Genomic DNA, 14,161 nt, shown 5'->3' on the forward strand with positions numbered 1-14,161 from the left:
TGATACCGCCCACAGTCAAAGAGCATAACAAACAAAATAAAATCAACAAAAGAAGACCGCCCACCGTGAAAATTTATGCAAAAAAAAATATTTAATTTCAAAATAACAATAATTTTACTTAAAGGCCTCCTTAATGTGCTATTCTAAGTCTTGACAGTTACTACTCGAGTTACATTGTCGGGTCCAACGTGCTTCTCTATGATTTTACCAAATATCCACTTCGCAGGTGGAATATTATCTTGTTTCAAAATTACAACATCATTTACATTTGGTTCGGGTATTTTCGTATTCCATTTGCATCTCTGGTTCAGACTAACCAAATACTTTTTCGACCATCTTTTCCAAAAATCACTAACCATTTTTTGACATAATTTCCATCTCTCTACTATGTAAGATTTTAATCAGAAAAATTTTCATCTAAAATATTTAACAAAGGTTCACCTACCAGAAAATGGTCCGGTGTCAAGGGGAGAGGGTCATTGGGATCGTCACTTAAAATAGTCAATGGACGCGAATTCAGACACGCTTCTATCTATGATAAAACCGTTGATAGCTCATCGTAAGTAAGAGTGCTATCACCTATAACTTTCCTTTAATGAATTTTGGCGCTGCGTACCCATACTTCCCATAACCCACCGAAATTTGCGGCGTGTGGAGGTATAAAATGCCATTTGGTAGACTCTGATGTAAGTAATTTCACAACATCACCAGGTAATTTAGATTTTGCTTGATCGAACATTTCGCGAAGTTGCTTATCAGCGCCTACAAAATTTGTGCCATTGTCACTGTAGATGTCTTGGACACGTCTAGAAGAAAATCTCCAAGAGGACGGCACGAGTAACCATGCAATCTAATAAGCATATATAGCCCTTATAAGTATTTGCTCCTCGACCAGGTGAAAATCGAATATTAATGGGCCCGGTATAATCAATCCCCGTAGCCTTGAATGGCTTACTTGGTTTCTGTATGTGTGAGTAAGTAATAAATGTGTAAAGTGTAGATCCGTCTTTGATTTAAACACAATCTGTGTCAATATCTATTATAATTAAAATGGATAGTAAAAAAACTAAAATAATGTGTTTTATGTTTTTATTTAATTTTTAATCAAATCCATCTAAATCAAGCCAGTAAAATGAAAATCTCAATCTATGCAAAATTAATGCAATGAATTAATTACAAGACAATACACTAAAACATCTATTTTGTTCTAAATATGTTACTAATAAAGCTAAATAAAGTTTTATACAAATTTTGAATCAATCTGCAATAAGAGAATACTATTCATTATATTATTTGTTAGAAACAATGTAAGCTAACGTAGGTTTTCAGAAGCCATTTTGCGTTGTCGGACTATCATATCTTCAATTGAGTGGTTAACTTTCTCATCTTCACATTCTTTTTGTTCTTCGTTGGGTTTGGCTTTTTTAGCACTGGGCTTTAAAATGTATGATTTAATATAAAAATCAATAAATAATGTGAGCATAAATAAATCGTTTGGCAAGAATACTAAGGCTACCCATCTTGGGTATTGGCAGTCAGTTTTAACTGCTAGAATACCCATGTGTAAGCAGCACCATGCTAGTTGGATCTGAAATTAACAATCATATAAATTTTTGATATTTAAACAGGCAATTTGAAGAAAATATTTCAAAGCACTTAAATTGATTTTTTATTTTATAAAAATAGAAATTACTTTAACATAATCTAGTAAATTTCAGTTATTTCAATGAGACTTATACCTTACGCAAACAATTCCTTTAAACAATAATATAATATGAAAACAATTAATTTATATTTTAAGTATTTACCAAACTTTGCATAAGAAATCTTATTTAAGTTAGTTGTCCTTCATTGGAAGTATTGTAATAGAAAAAAAAACCAAACATGCTGAATTACAAAATACATAACATTTGGAAGATAGTTTATCAAGTAAATTATTGCGTCTGAAAACAAGAATACAGAACATTTTTCTATTCAGTAAAATCTCGAAGTAAAACTAGCTGAATTATGTTCAATTATATCCTTAGAAGACACAAATTCTACTTTCACTGCTAATATCAAAAAGTTTCGAATCCCATTGGGAAAACGAGATCAATTTGAGAACAAACCCCTAACTGCTACAACCTATAAAACCCCATTTGGTATACCGAGAGACGTTCAGTTAGTTACTTCTACTCCTCATAGAAATGGATTATAATCATCAACGTCAAATCTCCGATAGGCTCGATACTATGATTTACCTTTGCATCTTCTACCGCATATCTACCGAACATCACGTTAAAATACAAAAATTCATTCGCACGGCGTTGACGTCCAGCAATCTACAATCATGCGTTCCGCAAGAATCTCTTTGCCTCACATTTTGGAATAATTCATTAGCTGCATTATTCGCGAACCGATTATTTGCGGATCTTCAAGCTTTGAGCATACATATTATGCTTTTAAAATATTCAATTTCAGTGTCAGTTAATTTTGTTAATATATTTCATGTAAAAATAACCTAATATAATATATATTTCTTTTGTGCATCTGTTGTAACTGAACTCCTCCTAAACGGCTGGACCGATTTTGATGAGTTTTTTGTGTGTTCCAGTGAATTTGAGATTGGTGTGTGTATTCAGGTGGATTCGAGAATGGTTTAGAATTTAGATTCATAATTGAACTACCTCCTAAGCGGCTGGTTTAGATTCTCAATTCCGTCCATATAATATAATTCTCCTGCTCATATATGTTAGTGAACTCCTCTTAACGACGGACCGATTTTTCAAATTTAAGACGTGTGTACATCGTCTGTCGGGTCCACTAGTTAATTATAAATTCAAACTTGTGCTAAATGCATGTTTTACTAAAATTAAATCACATATTTTTTCCGTTTTTATGGTTTTCTCTTTTTGAGTGAGAACTTTGCAAAATGTGCAGTCTAAACATTTATCTTCACGTCGCTGTAATCCGGATCATAAAAACAACAACAACCATGTCTTTAAAAAAACAAACATCAGAAAACTAATATCTGGTTGTTCAAGTAGCCAGTGTTCATAAAGGCTGATTAAACTATCTATGTAAGTCGGAAAGAAAATCAAAAAGTTAAATTAAATGAATGAATTCATAAGATATACATTTCATGCAATAAATAAGCAAGCATCATATTACATACTATAGTTATATGTCAAATTTAACGTTAACAGTTACGCTGACTTTAACATAGACTGTGCATTGTGTTGCACCATCGTACTACTTGACATAATTTAAGTCAAAATTAAAAAGTGAAATATCAAGTCAATATCCAATATTGCACTGAAACTTTTGTCAGGTCGCTATTGAACTATTTAACATGGACTATACCTGGTTAACAATTAATGTTATGGAGTCATCTACAAATTGTTAAAGGATATAACTCATTCTTGCTTAACCGGTACTTTAACATGTTTGTTTTTGCTAATGTTTGTTGGTGCAACCCAGACTAAATGTATAATTATTTCATTAATCTTTCCGTTCCGGGAAACTCTGATCGCACGGTATGCCTCAGATCGGCGTGATTTTGGCGCTCGCGTAGAGTTTTGTCAATGAGTATTATATTAAGAGCAGCAATAGATTGCTTATAATAAGGATCTCAAACCATCTTATTATCAAAACAAGGGTCAGAACTTGGTGAGGGAGTAGGGTACCGTATGGCATACTCGGTTTTGGTATATCTTAAAAATGCCCATGGCACTGCCGATTTGGGAAGGTTAAAATCATTGGAGTGATATTCGCGAAACCATTTATAACGCAAGAAAATTACTTGTATACTCAGTACCCGATGCCTTAAGCATATGATATTTTGGGTTCACTATAATGAAATACTACAGTTTTTAATAAATTATTTTATTCTTAGATATCGTATTTTGTTTTAACGTGGCATTGGTTTTTTGCCTTTAAATTTGCGTTTCGCACACGTCACTATTTCTAATTAAGTATCTTAACAACATGACCTTAAATATAAAATAATCATTATAATATATAATTTATTTATTAAAATGTACTCAATGAACATTTTTTTTTGTAAAACAATATCTATTGCTATCAAAACGGTTAGACTACAGCATAAACTTTGACATTGAATTGAAGGTATTATAAAATATTTTTAATGATACATTCAAAAATCTATATTAATATATAAAGCTGCAGTGTTTGTTTGTTTGTTTGAACGCGCTAATCTCTGGTACTACTGGTCCGATTTTTTTATGTTTTTTTTTTTCAAAATTAGGGATCCATAATAAAATTGCTATTTTGTAACACAAGGTGTAAAATCGAAAACCTATTTTTGCGTGCGCTGCAAAAACTATTGACAATAGAACAAAATGATGAAAATCGCGTGAATTATACTTTATTTGGCAAAACAACGTTTGCCGGGTCAGCTAGTACATAATAAAATGGAAAGTTTGAAAGATGGTCCAACTGAAATCAGATATAAAATACCAGATGTCTTGAACATTCACAATACGAGAAGTCAACTGAAGAGATGAGCTGTCCCCGTTGAGATGGGATGCGATGGTATGGTTTAAGCTTGAAGGTACCGTAAGGTAAATAATTCCACAAAGCGGTAGTGTGAAGCAAGAAGCTTCTAGCAATGCGATTGTGGAATGCTAGCCATCAACGCAAAGCTAATGGAATTTCCCATAAGACGTTATATTCGGTGGTAAATGTCAGCTGCTGGTATTATAGACTGGATAATACGCTGGTACACGATGCTGAGTGACCCCATATCTTTACGCAAAGGTAAAGAATCAAGCCATCGGAGTTGACTTGACAACTTCGCTGATGATTCAAGCCAATTCGTTGTCCTTGTATTTGGTCAAAAAGAAGAAGCTAGTACTGGCGAAAAGCGAGAAGTATATGTTTGGCCAAATTTGTGCCTTATGGTTCGAAGTGAAATACTCCCTACCTATATACCCTGAACACAAGCTTTTTGTGCCAATTTGGCCTCCTTTTCCAAATGGCTCCAGAACTGGACGTAGTTTGATATATCAATCCCAAGTATGCTGATACAGATATGAGTGTAGCAGTTAGTGTTTTTTTTTTTTTCAAATTTAGGAGAAATGGGAGGCGACAACTATTCCTCAGCAATAACTCTTTCGATGGATCTGGACGCATAATTATAGTGTTAGTTAAGTGTTAACATCCTTAGATGCCAATGTTTTATAAATACAAAGCTTGCCAATAATCTTTATTAAGTCAAGATCAGTTCAAGTTAAGTCAGAATCATCAGTCGCTACACTGATACTAAAATTGGGTTACTGCGCTGAGGTCGCTCTCTAGCGACTCGTATTTGGAACGCAACCTATTCACTAGCATAGGACTGCTTATCTTGAAAATGTATTTAAAGAAGTGTGTCACTAGGCCGCAGTCAATATCGGTAAAATCCGAATAACAACCCACCTAGCTAAGAGATTAGAGATAACTAATAGAGAAGGTACAAGAGCTCTCTAAGTTCAAGCTACAATATCGGTAATGATGAAAAAAGAGAACAAAACTGATTTTTAACGTAACTAAGATGACGGTCTAGTTCTATTAATTAAACAAATATTAAACAATTAATGATTACGTGATATCACGAATTCCTCTAGAGTTATAGTAGCAGTGTATCAAACAAACGTTAATCACTTACTTTCAGTTGCATGGCTTGTAAGTTCGTTTTAGTACAAATTAAATAGATTTTTTAAAGATCTTTATTAACAAATTCCTCAACCAAAAGGACTAATAATTATTCATGATCACGATGGGTACATGTTAAATACATCATATTATAAATTAATTATATTTACCAAATTATTACTTACAATTTGCATTTGTGTGATGTGTTTCTTTAACCAAACTGAATTTTTGGTGCTTGGAACAATCACGGTGAGAAGATAATAGCCATACATAACAATATGCACAAATGAATTCACCATTCCAATCAATGTGCCATGACCACCTGCAATGATTTAAATATTAAAATCACATAAAATTATTTATCAAAAAAAAAAAAACAGTAGTAAAAATTAAAATTGCTCTTGAGGGTGTCGTTTGAAGGCTCGTTGCATTGTCATAGCACCATATCTTGCAATAGTTTTTAATAATCGTATAAAACATGGCTTGTTTCGTGACTTTCTGAATTATAGTAAAATAACAGCAATATTTAAGGTTTTGCCGACTCTTAGTAAAATTTCAACGGATGCAGGTATTGAGCTACTCAAGAATTTTTGGGATATCTGGGAAGAATCATAGAATAAACTTCGTATCTTCTGTGATTTATCTTTTATGCCTTTGATTGTGTTTAATATTCAACGCTGGTCCGAAAGCTATGTCACTGTCGCAAAAATAGAACTGTGTTCGATCTTCTTATTTCATAATATCTAAACAATTGAATTCATAAGGGCGACATGAATGAGAGGAGATCTTCTGGGTCTCTTCTCAATATGGGGATACTACAAGGGTCTATTCTTGGACCGTTCCCCTTCCGTACCTACATAAATAATCTTCCTAACCTTATAGAAAAGGAACATAAGGTCAAACAACAGAAACAATGTTATGTATGACGAAGTAAACGATATACCACCTGACATCATGTACTGACTTAGCGCTATTATCCTAATTTTGAATAGCAAATAAAATATACCGTACTAAATTTCAAACATATTCAAAGATGCCAGTGCTTTATTAATTAAACGGAGAGGTGAATAAACTAGTGGAATCTGTTTTATTTCTTGGCATTACTCTTAATTTCAAATTAGATTGGGGCTCCAATATTGAAGCATTGGCAAATAGACATAGTTCTGTAGCATACGCGGTAAAAAAGATTAGACAATTAACTGACGTAAATAGGGTGCGACTAGTCGACTATACCTATTTTCATAGTATTATGTCCTATGGTACATAATACTACGTATTGCTACGGGGCAACGCTGCTGATATTAATACCATCTTTGTACTATAGATAAGAGTTAGGTTCTTAAGAATAATTGAGAGCAAAATGTAAGGAAATAAACATTATAACTGTTGCCTCTAAATATATTCTTGATAATGTTATGTATGTAACATCAACTTATTATGCCTACTACTCGGCTAAGTCGAGTTAGTATGTCTTTTGTAGGGTGATATATTTGCTTCTACAACAAGATTCCAGAAAATGTTCAAAACAAATGTAATAAGATTTTCAAAATAATTGATAAAACACGTTTGTGTGGTAAAGGTAAGGTAGTAATAACAAAAATGGTTTTCTTAATGATACCGCAGATTGGGAATGGAGTGACCGCCTTCAGGCTATTAAATAATAAATTTCATTGTACGACATTGTAGCGATATTTTAATGAACAAAAGGAAGTCCGCTGAGTTTCTTTTCAGGTCTGAGGAATACTTTTTCGAACGCTTAGTAGTTTTTGACTTGCAAGTGATTTTATATCCTAGTTTGAATAAAAAATTTTAAAAAATTTTAATGTACTAGTTTATTATCTTCTTAGCTGTTATCTTAATTTCGGCCGTATTTCAATCATAATATTATACATATTATTAAAATACTAATTTTGCATACCTGGAAAATACGTTACTGCTCCCCAAGTCAGCATTACCATGCCAGTGTGATGATAAATATGTAGAAATGAAACTTGATTTGTCTTTTTTCTTAGAATGAAAAATATCTGAAAAAAAAAATTTTGTGTGTATATTTGAAGCAAAAAGAGGCTCATAGAACAATGTATTAGCAATTCGTATCTTTCTATTTATTTAAACCAAACCTTGGAAATCGGTTCTTGAAACTAAGTCTTTTATTACCTGTCTTTTTCTGCTTTCCTACTCATTAGGCGGAAAGAATTAAAAGCCTTTAGTGCACTCGAAAGAAAGGTGTACCCTCGGATCCATCCAACTACCATCCTATTGCCATGACCTCCATTTTCTCCTGAGTTATGGAATCGATTATCACCCGCCAGCTCTTGGGATACCAATTGATCAGCGATTTCCAGTACGGTTTCCGCCAAGGTTACTCGGCTAGTGATCTTCTTGTATCTAACCCATGAATGGGCACAAGTTGGTGAGTTGAAAGGAGGAGGATTGGAGGTGAGTCTTAAAATACCGAAAATGATAGGGTGTGGCATTAAGAGCTAATAGCGAAACTGCCATCCTATGCCTTTCTTCACGAGAGGTTGTGCAGGTCACTAGTTTTGTAGCTGATCAGAGCATCAAGGTTTTTATCGACGGTGCATGCTCCGACTTAAGACCCACAAACGCTGGTATCCCTCATGTCTGAGTGCTATCCCCTACAATGTTTCTTCTGCGTCATATTAACAACCATCAAATTAGCAGTATTATTTGCTATGCAGATGACGGCACAGAGTATGCTTCTTACACTGGCCGTGCTAACATCTCTCGGCATAGCGTGGACGAGAACCGGAACAAACTTCCGTCCAAAATGGTGACTTTGCTTTGCAAGCTCTCGGAATGGGGCCGGCAAAATTCAGTCTAATTTAACCCTTAGAAGACACAAGTTTGTGTCTCCCTTTATCGTATCCCTCGATTCGAGATCTGTAACTGATTTGATTCGAAACCAATGCCTAGGTCTGCCAGAGATTGTTCAGAATACTAAGCGTTCTTATATCAAGGACGTTCAGTTCCGTGGTCACTTGGAAGAGAAGACCAAATTGGCCTCTAAAATGCTTGCTGTACTCAGTAAGACAAGACCTTTACTGCAAGCCACCGCAATAATTGCAACCAAGTAAGGTGCAAATTTGACCTCATATACTGTGTACTGTTCTGAAATTCCCACCTCAGTATCAGCTTCTTCCATTCGACCGCATACAACAAAGAGTGGCTCGAATCAGATGATCAGGTCATCTTCCATCGGCTTGATTATTTACCGTTGTGTTGGGATGTTCTCTCTGCATCTTCTAGGTTTATCATGGGGAGTGCTCAGTGGAGTTTTTCAGGTCAGGACCAGCAGCCAAATTCATCCAAATCATGATGACATCTGACATTCCACAACCGGGCTTAATACAAGAAATTTCTTGCCTCGGACAGGCATTAATGGAATCATTTTCCGACTGCTGTTTTCACGAACCGATACTTAAAGAGCATCAACTCATCTCTTGAGCCCACTAGTTGTGGACGTAATCAAATATTGCGGGGAAGAGTGTGTTACTATAAGTCTTAATTTAGGTAAATAAACTCAGTTTGACGATTGCTTGAAAACTGTTTCAAAGCTTTTGTACCGTCAAACAGATTATAAACACTTACCGTATCAAGAAGATCCAGATATTTAAGAATGTAATAATGATAAACAAAGCCAGCCACGTTAAGAGAATCTGGGGTATTGCTGAAATCTATAGGCTCACAGATCCATTTGTATTTCCAACCCCACGCGTACACTACTGTCTGAAAAATATATTAAAACGTTTACACAATATGATCCCATAGAAATTGACCATTAGATTATAATTACCAAAAAATGTCAGGCTAGATAATCATATACTCAAAGAGATCGCAAATATAAAATGCAGATTTTTTTGCCCTGGAAAGTAACTAAATTATGGACTAAATATTTATGAATGAAAGTAGTGTAATACAATGTAGGAACACTACGGGTTGCGGGGTATGTGAAGGGTGGTGCAAGGAACTAGAGAATCATGAATATAATTGTTAATTAGACAAAATAATATGTCCATGATTTGCTATTTTAATGATGACTTTACACTTTATTCAAACAAAACGAATCTTATAACTATAATTACAATTCAATGATTAAATTTAAATAAAATTATAATTACAGGGAAGTGTACAAATTTTAACTATTGTTTTTTATTTCTTTATCGCACCGAATAATCTCGTTTATTGTCAATTTCAAAATAACTGAGTTTGGTAGTAGAAGTACAACTGTACGTGCGGTGTCTGTTCGGGGCATTTTTGCCACCACATGTATTTTATCTTCAAAATAGCAGTGCAATTGTGCTTATGTATTAGTCTTTGTTGGTTGTAGTGAAGGCACATAAGATATTCCATCTTTATATCTCAAATCGACGGGCTCAGTACTATGTGGCTGGGTGGTTTTGTGATGCCGTACACTCAAATCTTATAGTCACTGTTTTAAACAATACAAGCAGCATAACACAAAGTGGACTAGCTGCTAGTTACTTTTATTTTTCTCATTAAAATGTGTTTAAAATTACTTCCATAACATAGCATCACCTGGTCTCAGATTACATTTCTGCAGGTTTTTGATTATAAATAATTTATTTCCAGCGTTTGTTACTATAAAAAGTAGACAAGTCTCGTTCATTAGGCCGCTAAGCCTTACTACAGATAACCTATCAAAAACAATTTTGATTCTATTAAAGTGATTCTTTAGTTTGACTGTTTATTGGATTTCAATTATGAATCACCTATATCACCTAATCACCTATATATATTTCGAGAATTTTAGAGACCTGTAATTTTTTTTACTAGCTTATGATTAAGTGTGCACATTATATTAAATTTCATATGCATAACCCCAATTGTTAACACATTTATTCATCGTATTTTGTATATTTAATATAAAATATAAATATTTGTGTATACAAATCTATAGACTCTTAACTGAAGCTGCAGCGAACCGCATTGCATTATTGAGCCAAAGTACTTAGGCATCGGGACGGGACGGGACGCAATGCAGAAATTGAATCAAAATATTAGAATCTACCAGTAGAAGCCGGCTAGATGGGTACTATAATGCAAATAATTAATTGAACTCATTATTTCAGAAAAAAAAATTGATTACATTATTTGTATTGAAAAAATGAGAACAAAATATGCACAGAGAAATAGACTGACAGAAAGACAAAAAGCAAAATGGAGAAGACATAATGCCATTTGTTAACGTGGGTAGTTTACTTTTACCTACATCTTTTTACGTGCTTCGATCGCCTGCCCATTTCAATGAGGAGTTGACGATTTTTGTTCCGAAACTACCGTTCACTCTCATACTAAAGATCAATCATTGTACTACAAGATCGCACCACAAATTATGTCGCCATCTTATATGAACAAAATTATGTCTATGATCGCTTCTGTGATCCTGCGATCAACGCCAGAGCATTCAGATGCCATTCTACATAGCGGAGTGCCTTCTCGGAGTATCTACATCGTTAGGTAGGCGTGCATTATTTCCTCTACTATCTTCGTTTATACTGCTTTTTATTATGTATTTTAAAAACCTCTAACGTATAAGCGTGCGAATTTAAAGTGTGCGATGGGGTGTCCCCCATCTGGTGAAATATATATATATATATTTCTTTTCACCTTCGCTAAACCCCAGAAGAAGTCGGGCTCAATATTTTTCAACACTTATTCAAACTTCCCACTTCTTGTAATAATCTATTAAAATTTACGTATTATAAATATTATACGTGCTAAATCTTCCTAAGAAACAAGAATGAAAATATATATTTTATATAACAAATTGGGAATAAAAGAAAGTTGCTCAAAATAAAACTTACCTCATAAAAGACATAAGTGCAAGCTATGACTTGACTCAAGTTATGTAGTATCATTAACTTCTCCACATTGAATGGTTGTCTGTTTTTCATGAAATTAGGTCCAATTTTCAATACAAATAATAAATATACTGCTAATATTGCTAACGCTTGGTACGGTTTTGCAGCAAGAGGCCATGTTTTTGTTCTTGGATCTGAAACATTATAAAAATTAATAATCCCGAATTTCGTATATGTGGTTGCCAATTATAGGCCTGATCAGAAAGTTCATGGTCGCTCAGAGGGCAATAGAGAGGTCTGTGCTTGCAGTTTCCCTGCGAGATCAGAAATTAGCACATCCATAGGAGAATCAAAGTTACTGACATGATTTCGAAACTGAAGTGGCAGTGGGCAGGGTACATAGTTCGACGAACTGGCGATCACGTACCAGAAGACGCAGTGTTGGTAGGACGCACAATAAGGACCGATGTTTTGGTCAAGACCATCGGTCCTGTTATGTTAGAGATATTTGGGGGAGGCCTTTTTCCAGCAGTATTTGTTTTCCGGCTGGTATGATGATGAATGAATACATGTATTCCTTTAACGTTTTACACCAGTGGGAGCCTTCTTGGCAAAAGATACCAGCTAAATTGGTATATCACAAGAGCGTCTTTTTCTGTCGCCAAGCCTGCCGTAGTTCTACTATATAGTGTCTTGATTTGAAGGGCGTCGTAGCTAGTAAAACTACTGGGCTAATAAGACCACCTTATGTCTCATCGCAACGAGCGCAGATGTGATCCCGCTCAGATTTTTTGTAGTCCAATCAGGAATCCTGAACGGCACTTTATTATGATGGGCATTGCGTATCACTAACCATTAGGTTAACAACGTCTTGCTAATTCAGTCACTTTTCTGATTTCCGAACATGAGTCGCTATCCGACAATACGATTAATAATAATATTATAAGCCTTTTTATAATATATATCCATTATAATTAACTATCACTGTTTGTCTAATCTTTAGCTATCCTAGACCATGTCTTGCCTGCTATCATATATATATATATAAATCTCCTGTATTGTCCCCCTCATTTCCTTTTTTCTGGTTTCTGGGATACCAGGCTGTGATACATTTGCTCTATTTGTCTGTATCTCGAAAGGTGCGTCCCGTCGAGCACCATTTAACATTTCTTATAGCATAATTAGTTATTTTTGTTTTCTCTCTTAAATCTATGTTTTGAACTTATTATATTATTAATAATTATCATACTCCTATCCGACGACAAACTTCATCATTATCATCATCAGCCGGAAGACGTCCACTGCTGGACAAAGGCCTCTCCCAAAAATCTCCACGATGATCGGACCTTCACTGCCCTCATTGAACGTATTCCGGTGATCTTGACCAGATCATCGGTCCATCTCATGGGGGCTTACCAATACTGCATCTTCCAGTACGTGGTTTCGGTGGTGAATTGAGGACTTTACTGCCCCAACGGCCATCTGTCCATCAAACTATGTGCCCTGCCCACTGCCACTTCAGTTTCGCAATCATTTGGGCTAGGTCGGTAGCTTTGGTTTCTGATTCGATCTCGCAGGGAAACTCCAAGCTTAGCTCTCTCCATTGCCCAAAGAGTGACCATGAGCTTTCTCATAAGGGCCAATTAGAGACCACGTCTGCGTACCGTAAGTCATAAATAACACATATAAACATACTTTAACGTTATTCCAACGTATCGGTTTTAAATCAATAAATTACATGCAAATAATTATTAATAAATAAAAATTTATAACTCAACTTACCTGCTATTTCATCAAAAATAAAACCGTATCCTTTCCAGACCGTGCGTATCAGAGTTGCCATTTTTACAATAAATCTAATATGAAAAAAATAAAAAATAAATATTATTATATCCTATGGGCCACTGGATTTTTTATTCCGAATACGACACGTCCATTTTGTTGAGTGAAATAAAGTCATGTGCTCTTGGTATTGGCCCTGGAAGGTCCCTATTGAATAATACAAATTTATGCTAAGTACGAATTCTTGTAACCGTACCTCGGACTTTCTGAATATTAAATGGCCTGACTCTATAAAATTTAAAACAGTCAATTCATTACATATTATTATTCAAATATATTTGTGTAAATGTTAATGACTTATACATAACATGTTAAATAGCTTACAAATTTATTGCGATTTTGATCTTTTGGGGGATGAAAAACAAATGTATGCACACATAGTCTCTTGTAACAGAGGAATCACACAGTTAGTCATATATTTAAAATAATTTCACTTTTTCACTACCCAGTTGGGTTAAACTTACCTTAGGCTTATGCCTAACTTAGGTTTTTTCCTTTATTAATTAATAATAACTATTTTTTTTTTATTATCAGCCAGTTTCGCTACCGAACACTTCACAATTTGTTATTGCTGAAGCACAAGAAAACAAAGCATTTAAAGGTTTCTACTATAAATTTTATAATTTCTACGAAATAGTTTATTCCCTCACAAGACATTATGAATATTATGTATGGTAGAAAAAATATTACTGTCTTCAAAAAAAAAAATATTGTTGAAAGTCATCATCGTTATCATCATATGAGCCGGAAGATGTCCAGTGCTGGACAAAGGCCTTAGGCCCCAAATATCTCCACGATGATCGGTCCTGCGCTACCGTCATCCAACGTATTCCGGCGAT

At 34.6% G+C, this 14,161-nt stretch overlaps 1 protein-coding gene across 1 annotated transcript; it reads right to left on the minus strand.

The window, feature by feature from the left end:
* Positions 1-1,075: 1,075 nt before the first annotated feature.
* Positions 1,076-13,455, minus strand: LOC126978407 (elongation of very long chain fatty acids protein 1-like). Its single transcript, XM_050827216.1, has 6 exons — positions 13,263-13,455; positions 11,484-11,674; positions 9,247-9,384; positions 7,553-7,658; positions 5,820-5,956; positions 1,076-1,588 (listed from the first exon to the last, which is right to left on the minus strand). The coding sequence occupies exons 1-6, from the start codon at positions 13,321-13,323 to the stop codon at positions 1,313-1,315; spliced, it is 909 nt and encodes a 302-aa protein (XP_050683173.1). The 5' UTR covers positions 13,324-13,455; the 3' UTR covers positions 1,076-1,312.
* Positions 13,456-14,161: the final 706 nt, after the last annotated feature.

This window comes from Leptidea sinapis, chromosome 1 (assembly GCF_905404315.1).
Source record: "Leptidea sinapis chromosome 1, ilLepSina1.1, whole genome shotgun sequence".
NCBI lineage: Eukaryota > Metazoa > Arthropoda > Insecta > Lepidoptera > Pieridae > Leptidea > Leptidea sinapis.